This window comes from Trichosurus vulpecula, chromosome 3 (assembly GCF_011100635.1).
Source record: "Trichosurus vulpecula isolate mTriVul1 chromosome 3, mTriVul1.pri, whole genome shotgun sequence".
In the NCBI taxonomy this organism is placed as follows: Eukaryota; Metazoa; Chordata; class Mammalia; order Diprotodontia; family Phalangeridae; genus Trichosurus; species Trichosurus vulpecula.
The window spans coordinates 162182934-162195500 of NC_050575.1; the positions used below are offsets into that span (position 1 = coordinate 162182934).

At 44.5% G+C, this 12567-nt stretch overlaps 1 protein-coding gene across 8 annotated transcripts in view; it reads right to left on the reverse strand.

Moving 5' to 3' along the window:
* Positions 1-1140: 1140 nt before the first annotated feature.
* KYAT1 (kynurenine aminotransferase 1) overlaps positions 1141-12567 on the reverse strand; it is a 59813-nt gene continuing 48386 nt past the window's right edge. For 5 of the 8 annotated variants that reach the window (XM_036751167.1, XM_036751170.1, XM_036751168.1 and 2 more), the window contains 6 exons: positions 7366-7442; positions 7128-7217; positions 2893-3079; positions 2703-2782; positions 2324-2410; positions 1143-1870 (listed from right to left, as the gene is read on the reverse strand). In XM_036751167.1, the coding sequence (XP_036607062.1) occupies positions 1805-1870; positions 2324-2410; positions 2703-2782; positions 2893-3079; positions 7128-7217; positions 7366-7442 (587 nt within the window). In that variant the 3' untranslated portion in view covers positions 1143-1804. Of the gene's footprint in view, positions 1871-2323; positions 2411-2702; positions 2783-2892; positions 3080-7127; positions 7218-7365; positions 7443-12567 lie in introns of all 8 variants that reach the window. The other 3 variants (XM_036751172.1, XM_036751166.1, XM_036751171.1) reach the window with 2 other exon arrangements.

Here is a 12567-nt window from a genome sequence, read left to right on the forward strand (position 1 = left end):
CACACTTTGTGATCCTGTGACACTGGCCTCTTTGCTGTTCCTCAAATAAGATACTCCAGTCATGTTCTCTGGCTGTCCCTCATGCCTGGAATGTTCTCCCACTTCATCTTTGCCTCCTGGCTTCCCTGGGTCCCTTCGTGCCTCAGCTAAAATTCATTCTTCTGCATGAAGGCTTTCCTGATCCCCCATCTCCAATTTATCCTTTTAAAATCTTTTTGTTTGTAATTGTTTGTGTATTGTCTCCCCAACTAGACCTCCTTGGAAATCAGGGATTGCCTTTTGTGTTTCTGTGTATCCCATAGTGAATGCCGTGTCTGATGCATAGTAGGCACTTAAATGCTTACCGACTGCTTTGTAGTACAGTTTGACATCTAGGGAGGATAGACTCTCTTTTTCTCCGCTTTTTCCCCCCATTATGACCCTTGAAACTCTGGAGATTTTGTTCTTCCATATGAATTTTTAGTATTTGTTCTAGGCCTATAAAATATTATTTTGGGAGTTTGGTACAGCACTTTATAATCTGTGTAGTATTGTCATTTTTATTATATTGGCTTGACCTCCCCATGAGCAACTGATGTTTCCCCAGTTATGTACACCTGTCTTTAAGTGTTTTATAGCTGGATTCACATAGTCCCTAGGTGGATCTTAGGAGATAACGCTGTATAGCATTGGGACTTTTCTGGTTGAGTAGGGGAGCTTGGTGTAGGGGAAGGACCCCTTGACTGAAAGTTCTCATCTGTAAAATGAAGGGATCTGAGATAGTAGATAATCTATGGGGTCCTTTCTAGATCAAGAATCCTAACCACTGGTCAACAAGACAGTAAAACATCATGTGTCAGGCACTGTGTTAGGCCCCAGGGATGCAAGGATAAACACAAGAAAGTCCCTGCCCTCAAGGAGCTAACATTCTATTGGGGAAAACCACATGTATAAATATTCTGCAAAGATGTACAAAGAAAATGCAGTGTAATTTCAGGGGCTGGGGGAAGAAGCCCTAGCAGCTGGCAGGAATAAGGAAAAACTTCCTGTAGGAAGTGGTATTTGAGATGAGCTTTGAAGAAGGCTAGAGATTTTCTAGGGCAGAAGTGACAAACGACCACTTAGGAGCAAAGGGATTTTGAGCAGAGAACAACAGCCTATGTAGGGTGCAATAAACTTTATTAAGGGCAAAATATGGCTCTTGGCTTGAGGTAAACGCCCTTGATTTAGATCTAAAGGCTTCCTCCCAAGGACCGGCTGGCTGTGCAAGGCAGCTGAACCGTTGACCTAGCCTCTTGAAAGTGAAAGAAGAAGCAAAACCAATATAAGTTATAGCAACATGGGACCATGGAGGGATGAAAGCAAGATGTCAGGTGTCAAGCAGTCCTCAGGTGACTTCTGGCCTGGCTGGCATCCATGCTTCAGTTAGGGTGGCTGATTCAGGTGTTCAGAGTGAGGAGGGAAATCCCACTTTATGACTCAACAGGGAGAAGAGGAAGTGATAAAGGAGGGAGGGACAGACGTTCTAGGGAGAGCCCAGCCAGGGAGAAAACACACTGATGCTAACTAACCAAGCTGAATGCTTCCTCTTGAAGGGATGGGAATGTGGGTGCTGGATAGGTGAGGGAATGGAGGAAGACCTGGGGTGGCTATGCTTTTTTTTCATCCCTTTCTCCTCTGACTTAGGCCCTAGTTAAGGAGCTTCCCTCCTCCCTCCCCCAAAGCTGGGAATGCCTGATGCACAAAGGATGGATGGACAGAGGGGGAAGGATCTGATTAAGTAAAGTGAGCCGGTGGAGGAATGGGAGAGACTTCGGTGCAGAAATCAGGGTTCTAGCTCTTTTTTCCACTGCTGCAGCTTCTCATCCATGGCCTGGAGAGTGGAGTCATTCTAAACAAAGATTGAAATCAAGTTGCTTAGCCCAGGAGACAGCAACAAGCCTCTTCTTGTTGCACTGGGGCCCTTTTTGTCCCTCTCCAGGGCTAGGGGTATACCCTTGATGCCAGGTGCAGTGATGGGGGACAAGAACCCACGGCCATGCCCGGTAAGATAGGTACTTTTGTGAAGGGGCCTGGGGAGGGGTGAGGTAGCAATACCCACATAGGAGTAGTGGTTCTGGACAGGAAAGAAGGAACAGATTTATGGAGATGGGTCAGGCATCTGCCCACCTGTCCATTTCTATACCCTAGGCATGTCAGTGAGGCATTGAATGCTAGTCCTTGGCATGATTTTGGATCCCTAGATATGATGAGGGGAAGGAAGCTACAGTTGGGGCCTTGTAAAGATGCCTCTCTTTATCCTGTCTCTTGGTTCCTCACGATTCCCCAGCATGCACACACTCACCTTTATAAAACAGAACCGGATGTAGTGGTCAAAATGCTTCTTCTGCTCTGGGCCGTAGAACACGGAGACTGGAATGGCCACCAAGCCCTAGAGAGGAGAAAAAACCAAGTCCCAGCTTGAGGAAAGAGAGAAATTCTAGGAATTTCTGGGGTATGGGGAAGGGGAAAGGAGAGAGGATAGAATCACAGTTCATTTCTGACACCAGCTACTGCTGCTGGTTCAGGTAATTCAGAGTTATAGCATCATAGATGGTCAAAACTGAAAGCACTCTCATCTGATCCAAGTCCAGAGAAAGAGAGAGAGAAAGAGGGAAGGAGAGAGGAGGGGGTGTTGGGAGGAGGGGGGGGCAAAGTCATGCTTGCAACCCTCTGGTACTTACCTTGTTCTTGATCATCCACTTGACAAATCGAGAGTCATAGGCCTCCCCCTCTGAGCCAGGGAGGTGGGGCATCTTTTTCTCTGTGTGACATGGGAGAACCACATGAAGGCCCTTGATGAACTCCCAGAATGTTCCCTTACTCCTCTCCCCTCTCCCCAACCGCACTTTACCCCCCTTCCCCCAGTCTCACTGAAGGTGGAGATGTCCAGCATGAGGAAGTAGGTGCCCTGAGGGACGATGGGCCTCAAGCCAATGGTCTGCAAGCTGTTTATCATGTGATCCCGCTTTTTCTGAATAGCCTTATGCATCTGGGCAAAGTGGCTCTCGGGCTGACCAAAGAGCCGAAGCTCCCGCTCAAAACTGGAAGATACAGCTTCCTGGAATGTAGGAGAAAGAGCAGGATGGGGGCTACCTGGGACGCTGTCGAGATTCCCAAGAGCCCAGGGATAACGTCCCCTTCCCTCCTAACTACAGCCAGGCCTCATTTGCAATGTCACTTAGCTGTGCCCTAGGGTAGGTCCCTTCCCCTCTCTGGGCCTGGATTTCCCTGTCTGTCAGGGAAGACAGCTTTGAGACAGCTTTGTTGGCTTGCACTACCCACTGCACAAGTAAAGTACTTTGTAAATCTCAGAGTGTTATGTAATTGTGAAATTTGTCATCTCCAGGCTCTCATCGCCTCTCACCAGGACCGGCAGTCTTTTAAGTGGTCTTACCCGCTCTATTATCTTCCCTTTCCAATTGCTCATACACAGACCTCTAAATTAATCTCCTTACAAGCCCATTTTTATTAGGCTTCTACCACCAACTAATTGAATAAGCTCTGCTCCAAGCTTCAGTTTCCTCCTCTGTAAGAGAAACAGATTAGACTAGATATTTCTAAGGTTCCTTTCAGCTCTGAAGTTTTATAATCCTATGGTCGTGTCACTTACCCTGCTCAAACACCATCCATGGCTACCCACTATTGCAAGGAGAAAATATAAAGTTCTCACTCTAGCATTCCAGGCCAAGCAGCTTTCCAGCTTTCTCTCTCCTTGCTTCCTCCTTCACGGGTCCTCTACTCTAGTCAGGCTGATCTATTTACTATTTATCCAACATGTCACTGCATCTTTGCCTCCTGAATGGAATGCCCCTCTCATTAGGCAGACCTTCTAATCAATCACACATTTATTAAGCAACTCTTATGTGCCAGGCATCGGGCTAAGTGCTGGTGACACAAAGGAGTGAAACAATCAGTACTCCCAAGGAGTTTACATTCTAATCCCATTTCCTACAAAAAACTTTCCCTGACCATTTTGTGTTTTTTTTTTCTTTTTTGTACATTTTTAAATTTTGAACTTAAAAACAAAATAAGCCAAGAAAAACAATTAACATTGCCTTGTACACGGCAGAACATAGGAGAGAATTCAATATAAAACAACAAATTTCCATTTCAAGAAAGCTGCCCATCTTTTCTTTGCTCACTTATAGGTTTTCTTTTGTTCTCTGCTGTATACTTCCTTATGTTTCCCCTCCCCACCCCCCAGAAGGCTACAATTAAGCATGGATACACACACACAGACACACACACACACACAGACACACACACACACAGACACACACACACACACAGACACACACACACGCACAGTATAACCACACACATCTGTACATATACACCCATACACACGTTAGTCCGTATCACGCTTATCTCCACCTCTGTCATCTCTTTCTCTGAAGGTGGACAGCATCCTCCTTCATAAGTCCAAATATTCCCATGCTTTTCAGCTCATCATTTCCTTCACCACAGCAATATTCCAATCTCATCACATTCTGTCTGAGAGATTGTCTCAATAACGCTTTCATCTTACAATATGGTTTAAGATCTGATACTACTGAATCTGTTTTCTTTACATCTTTCTTCCCATGGTCTCTTTGAAGTTTCTGACCCTCTGTTCTTTCAAATAAACTTTGTTATTATTTTAACTCAGTAATTTAATTGGGATGGCATGACATAAATTAGTTATGTAAAATTGCCATTTTTAAAATACTGACTTTACCTACACATAAACAGTAAATACTACTTCAGTTATTTTGGTCTTAAGACCATTTTGACTTATGGCAAACTGTCCTTTGTCTGAACTCCCCCTCTGGCACATAATCATGTTTCATCTCCCTAGTTGGACTAGTTATACCTCTATTGGGCTAAACAGAGATCACACTTTTTGGCTTAAGACACAGTACAGGCCTTTAACTGGCATTATTTTTCATTCAACAAACACTTATTAAGCACCTCCTACACACCAGGCATTCAATATTCAAAGTTTAAAAAGTGACAACCCCTTCCCTCAAAGCATTGGGAGTGATCTCACCTGAACACAGATAAGCATATATAAAGTAGAGTGTGATGGGACCAAAGAGATGTTCATAAAAAAAGTGTACAGCTGGGAAAATTTGAGAATACTTTTAGGTGGGGAGTAGAGGGAAATAGTCAAGAAAGGCACTTTGTTGGAGCCTGAACCTGAGTTAAGCCTGGAAGGAACATAAGAATTCTGAAAGTGGGGACGAGGGGACAAAATTTAAGGCGCAGGAGGCGTATGTTGAGTACAGAAAACAGTGAATCACCCAGGTCAGCTGGAACATAGAATGCATGTGAAATGAGGCCAGCCAGCCAGGTCAAAGCCCAGTGGAAGCCTGTTAGACGCCAGGCTGAGAGGTTTGCTACTAGGGAGGCATTGAAAGTTTCAGAGCAGGAGGAAAGTGACCAGATCAGACCTTTACCTGAGGATGATTATTCTGGCAGATCTGTAAAGGATGGATTTTAGAAGTGTGGTTTTTAATAATGGCTGACTCAGAACTGGGTCAATACTACAACTCTTTGTACCAGCCAGTGTCTAGTACCTGGGTTGGGCAAGGTTCAATAAATGTATCTGATCACAGGATCTGACCAAGAATTTCCTCTACAGTATTTCCCGATGTTCGATCATCCAGGGGCCTCTAATGAAGGCAGCAGGACATGACCTCTGCAAGCAGCCTGAGGCACTTTAGGATAGCTCCAGCTGTTAAAATGTGTGTCTCTCTATCAAGCCTAAATCTATCTCCCTTTAACTGGTACTAGTGACTCTTAGTCGGTCTTCCAGAGCCTAGCAGAACAAAGCCAACCTCTTTTCCCCATGAGAGACCTTCTCATTCTTGAAGACAGCTATCAAGTCCTCTCTAAAGCCTTCTTCAAGCTAAACATTTCTAGCTCCTCCAGCTGATCTTCACATGGCAAGAGCCTAGGAGTGTGTTGGTAAATGTTTTATAAATGGGCCTTCTGGGCGAAAAATGCATGCACATACACACATAAGTTTAATCTACATCATTAACACTTGCTTAAGTCTAGACAGTCAAAACAAAACAAAACAAAAAATGTGATTTGTAATGATCTGCAATGATTGCTGAGGTATACACGCTCACACTCAAAATCCTGGATAATATGCAACTCTCAGCCTAAAATCACACAGGATGGTTTTTTGTTATTGTTCACTCATGACCCCATTTAGGATTTTCTTGAAAAAATTGCCATTTCTCTTCCTCATTTTACAGATGAGGAAACTGAGGCAAACAAGGTTAAGTGACTTGCCCAGGGCCACACAGCTAGTTTGAACTCAGGAAGATGAGTCTTCCCGACTCCAGGGCCGGCACTTAATCACTGTGCCACCTGTTGACCAATAATGAGTTTGTGGTCCATTAAAATCCCCAGCTCAGTTTATTAGACAAACTGTTGTTCAGCCATGCTTTTTTAAATTATGTCTGTGATTTTGAGGGTTTTAAACCCATGTAAGATTTTAAATTTACACCTGCTAAATTTCATCCTACTCTGTTAAGGTTATTCTGACACCAAACTTCTGACATCCAAACTCACAGTTATCCTTCCTAGTTCTGTGTCACCTGTACTCTGGTAAGTCTGCCAGCCAGGCCTTTATGCCAGTCAGCAATTAAAATGTTGAACAGCATGGGACCAATGACTCATTCCTCTGACGCTCCACTGGAGCACTCCTTTCAGACTGACACTGAACCATAGGTGACTCTTCTTTAGGCCTGGACATTCAACCATTCTGAATCCACTTCCTGTACTATTATTAGCCTAACCCCACATCCCTCTACCTTATCCATAAATTAGACTACAAGACTCTGTCAAATGCTTTGCTAGAATCTGTCAACTCTAGCCATAGCAGCCTCCTGATTCATTAGATTTCCTGAGGTCACCCCTTCCTGTGAACACTTGCTGCTTTCTCACCCTTGACAGTGACAATCTCCTCCAGGGCAGGAGTAGAGGTGAGAATGGGGGGGACCAGAGGGGCTCTATCCCAAGGTCTGCCCAGAGATAGTAGTTTTAGAATCTCCAAGAGTCCCTGCCCCAAATTCCAGGACACCTCATGAAAGAAAGGAGTTCCAATCCCTCACCTGGGCCTGTGTGGGGCAGTGATACACGGAATTCTGTTGGACAGTCCGAAGATGCTTCAGAAGATGATCTGGGCCCAGGACCCAGCCCACCTGGACCAGAGGAAGAAAAGGATTAGATTCTCCCCTGGACCCTGTTCTCTACAAACCTTACTTTTTTTTTTTTTTAACATCTTCACTCTTGCTCTCAACCAGACTTTCTCTCCAATCTTTCAGGTCCCCATATTTTCCCAAGGCTTACCTTCCAACCAGTGACACTGAAAGATTTTCCTGCACTGCCAATAGTCAGGGTGCGTTCCCACATTCCTGGAAGACTGGCTGCCAAGGAGAAGAGAAAACGGCTGTTGTGGGATTGGGACAAACTCATTGGTGGATGGTCAAATGCCACAGGGTGGGCTGTAGCAGGCTAAGAGACTAAGGACACCAAGGGTCTGCTGGCTGCCACAGCACAAGCTGGCACTCACTCGCTCCTTTCCTCTCACTCCCTTTTCCCTATTTCTCCTCTGTCTCACTTCTGTCCCTCTCTTCCCACCCCCCCTTTCTCTGTCTCCTTTCTTTTAAAATTTTATGCTGCTGCTCAAAGCCCCTAATTCTTTGGGTCATTTGTCTTTGTGTGAGTTCATGTAAGTCTTCCTGAGTTTCTCTGAAACCCTCCTCCCGCCATCATTTCTTACCAGGCTCTCTTCTAATGGGATCAGTCCAGCTATCTGCACATTTCCTAGTGCCAAGGCCACTTACAGAAGCATGGGGGGGGGGGGCTACTTCCTACTATGGAGGACAGGAAAGGCTAGGACAAAGAGCCCACTGCCCAGAAAAATAAGGAAAAAGAAAACAGAGAGTGGTGGCAAGACAAAGTGAAGCAGGAAGATCTAAATAAACATCTGGACTTTGCCTTGTGTCTTAAAAACGTGTGCCTCATCTCCTAAGTAAATGAGCCCTTCAAATAGAGACAGAGGACAGTAGCATCCAGGTGAAACTCAAGAACAAGGTGAAATGAGGCAGGAAGAACTTATGAGATAACTGGATTTCATCTAACCTTCCTGTGTCCAATCACTAAATAAGTCAGCCTCCCTCTCCTCTTAGAGGGAAAGGAAGTCTATCAGAAATAGAAGTAGTGGAAGGGCTCTTTAGAGCATCAAGTAGGTGAAACAAATGAAGCAGATCTCACTAGATGCTCGTCTTTGTGTTTCGTCTGCTAAATAAATTAATACCCAGTTGTAGCTAGAGGCTCCAGCAGCCAGGGTTAGGGTCAGTAGATGGAAGCATTTGGAGATCAAATGAGGAAGGTAATTCTCATTAGATAATTTTATTTTGTCCTGTGTTCTTCTATTTTGTATAATTGAGTTTTTTCTGCTTCTGTGTGATAAACAAATGTATCTTTGCCTCTCCCAAGGAGGGACAGAGAGCCTAGCATCCAGAGAAGTAAAAAGATATAACTAGAGACCAGTTACATGGTGAAACCAAGCAGGTGGACTTCATTAGAATAACACCTAATAGCATCTCACAGAGAGGCCCTTTATCACCGCAGGTCTCAGATATAACATAAGTGTTAGATGAGAGAGTTATCCAGAAGGACCATTTGGAGTATTTATCAATATACCCAAAGTGTAAGTTGGTCTCTGTCCTATATGATAAAGTGAAAGAGCTGGAGGGACTGGAGGGAGCCCTTCTGCTCACTGGATTATTAAGGAGAATGAAGTGTTCCTTGAAAGAATGAATGAATGAAATGAGAATAAATGCATCAAGGAGAAAACAAAGCTGAAAATGGATGTAGCAATGCAGAGGGGAATTCTTGCTTCTGTTAGGTGACTGGAGGGTTATAGAATATGTCACCAAGAAGGAAGAAAAGAATATTTGGAGCTGTATAACAGGCATGAGGCTCTTCCCAGAGAAGGTCGGGGAGCTAGGCTAACTGCAGTTGGACCATCTTAGGCTCCCAGGAATGAAGGAAGATGTGAATCCACTTGTGCCATCAAACAAGAGAACATCCAGTAATGGTCAGAGGGAGAAAAGGCCAATAGTTTTCACTGAAAATTCCCTGCTGAGAGGTCCTAAGGAAAACCTGACAATAACAACAGAGAGGTAGGCTGTTTTCCCAAGAATTGTCAAAGATGAAGTCCACCACTTATTTCTGGTAATTCATGTAGAGACAAAGGCTATCACTAAAAGGAACCTACACAGACAATTGCTAAAGATTATGAGGTGCTGGGCAAAAGACCCCCCAAAACCCTGAAGGCTTTTGGGGTACAGGTGGTATTTTCATCATCACTACCAATCAGCAGTAAGGAATTCAGAAAAGGCAGATTTGGAAAGTAAACAGCTGGCTAAAAAAGACAGAGCCTGTGAATGGGATTTGGATTTTTGGACTGTTGCTAAAAATATAGGAATGATGGGCTCTTGGACAGGAATGGAATGTGCCTTAGGAAGGACCAATAAAAACATCTTTTGGGGGAGTCTTATGTATCTAATCAAGAGGATTTTAAACTGGGAAAAAGAGTGAGAGGGAGAAAATCCCCTGCATAGATCTGACAAGCCTGGTGCCACAGGGAGTAACAGGTATACCGTGGGAAGAGGGAGGGAGGCCTCTGAGGGCAATACCCAAGAAGGGAGCCAGCAATGAAGTTTGAAACCAGATGTCTATATGTGAATGCACAAGGTCTGAGCAATAAAGCAAATGGGAGATTCTAATGTAAGGAGGCAGAGGCCTAGGTCCCAAATCCTGTCTCCACCACTTCCTAGCTCTGTGACCTTGGGCAAATCACTTAACTTCTCTAGGCCCCAAATTTCTTATTTGTGAAAAGAGGCTCTGACCTCACAGGTGTCTTACAGCTCTAAAGCTAAGATCTTGTTACCTCAAGAGTGATATGTTAAGATCCATGGGGCAGCTAGGTGGCGCAGTGAGTAGAGCATCAGCCCTGGAGTCAGGAGGACCTGAGTTCAAATCTGCCCTCAGACACTTGACACATTTACTAGCTGTGTGACCTTGGGCAAGTCCCTTAACCCCAACTGCTCTGCCTCCCCCACCCCCCAAAAAAAAGAAATGTTAAGATCCTCTGTTGGCCCTTCCCAACCTGTCCCCAAATCACCTTTCCAGACTTGTTATGTGTTGCTCCTCTTTGTGGATTCCACCCTCCAGCTATACTGACCTTGCTGGGGTTTTTCACACAGGATACTGACTTCCATCTCTGCCTTTTCACTGGCAATTCCCATGACTGGAAGGCACTCTCTCAACTTTATCCTCTTAGAACCCCTTGTTTCTTTCAAAGTTCGGTTCAAGCAGCTTCTTTTACATGAAGCCTTTCCTGATTCCCCCTCCCTCAGCTGCTAATGCCACCCTTCCCCCCATTACCTTGTATTTATTTTGTATATACTTAATATGTGTGTATCTGTTGTCTCCCTCAAACAGAATGTAAACACCCTGAGGACAGGGACTGATTCATTTGTGTCTTTGTAGCTTCAGTACCTACTACAGTGGCTGGCAAACAGTAGGCCCTTAATCAATGCTTATAGACTTATTGATTGAGCATCTCGCTGCCACCAAGTTCATGTCACTAGGCCTGATGTGCAAGATCTCAAAGAACTATCCAACATGATGAACTGAGCTGCTATCATCTATCTTTGAAAGATCTTAGGAAAGGGGAAAAGACCTGAAGAACTGCAGAAGGGCAACTATTGTCCCATTTTTCAACAAAGGGAAGGGGGTGGAGTGGGTAAATGACAGACTAGTAAACCTGATTTATATTCCAGGGAAAATTCTAGAACTTATTATTAAAGAGGTAGTTTATGAAGCATTTAGAAAGGGAAGCAGAGATCATTAAAAGTCAGCAGGGTTTCATTAAGCATAGGTCATGGCAGGACAAACTTATTTCCCTTTTGCCAGGGCAACTAGACTGGTAGGCTTTAGGTTAATGCTATGTAAGGACTGATGAAAGGAAATGAGGGTGTTTAGCCTGAAAAACACCCTGGGGGAGGGGAAATGCAGAGGGGAGGACCTGTTAGCTGTCTTTAATTATATGAAGAACTGTCCCATAGGAGATGGATTATACTGGTTCTCTTTGGTCCTAGAGAGTAAGTCCAATAGATAGAAGTTTCAGGGCAGTTAGGTGGTGTAGTGAGTAGAGCACCAGCCCTGGAGTTAGGAGGACCTGAGTTCAAATGCAGCCTCAGACACTTGACACACTTACTAGCTGTGTGACCTTGGGCAAGTCACTTAACCCCAATTGCTCTGCCTTCCCCCCTCCAAAAAAAAAAGACAGACATTTCAGAGAGATAGATTTAAGCTTAAGAACGAGAGCCATCACCTGACTCCTGGGAGCCAAGATGGCAGAGTGAGCAGTAAAGTAAGTCTCCCATATTCGCCTCCAAATAACCATAAAATAGCCCCCAAATAAATTCTAGAACAGTAGAACCAGCAAAAAGATGGGGTAAAACAATATTTTTAGCCCAAAAAACTTGGAAGATTGGCAGGAAAGGTCTGCCTCATTCAGGTAAAAGGGGAATACAGTCGAGGACAGGAAATGTCCCAGCAAGCCCCACCTCAGCAAACCAGTGGGAAATCCTGAGCCCCAGTTCAGTAGAGCAGGCAAATGACAACACCAGGACCTCCCCCCCCATGCCTCAGCATAGCCAGCTCGGAGAGCCTCCACATACTTCAGCATAGCCTAGTACAAAGAGGTGGCCTCCAGCAGCCACACCACCACATGCTTCAGTGCAGCCCTGGGGAAATGCAGAAACACCCCATGCGAGATACCAGCACTAGGATCCCAGCTCAGCACCAGGTAAGCTGCAGCCAACCCCTACTGCACCCCCTCAGTGCAACAGCAAACCCAAGGCTCCCCTGTGGGCCTCAGGGCAACATCAGTGCAGCACCTGTAATCCCTAACACAAGAAGCCGGAGATAGTGCACCTTTCATCCTGGGAGCAGAGCTAAAAGTTAAAAGAAAGGAAAAAGGCCAAAAAAGAGGAGCAAAAAACAACAACAAAAAAAGAATCTGACCAGAGAAAATTATTATGGTGACGGGGAAGATCAAGACATAAATTCAGAAGAAGATGACAATGTCAAAACGCCCAAGGGCAAAACCCCAAAGAAAAACGGGAAGTGGTCTGAAGCCCAGAAAGAACTCAAAAAGAAGCTTAAAAATCATCTAAGCAAAGCAGAAGAAAAATTGGGAAAAGAAATGAGAGTGATGCAAGAGAATTATAAAAAAAAGAGTCAACAGCCTGGAAAAAGAAAACAACTGCTTAAAAAGTAGAATTAGTCAAATGGAAAAGGAGATACAAAAACCCACTAAAGAAAACAACTCCTTAAAAAGTACAATTGGCCAAATGGAAAAGGAAGCACAAAAGCTAACTGAGGAAAACAACTTTCTCAAAATTTAGAACTGGGCAAGTGGAAGCTAATGACTCTATAAGACATCGAGAATCAATCAAACAAATTCAAAAG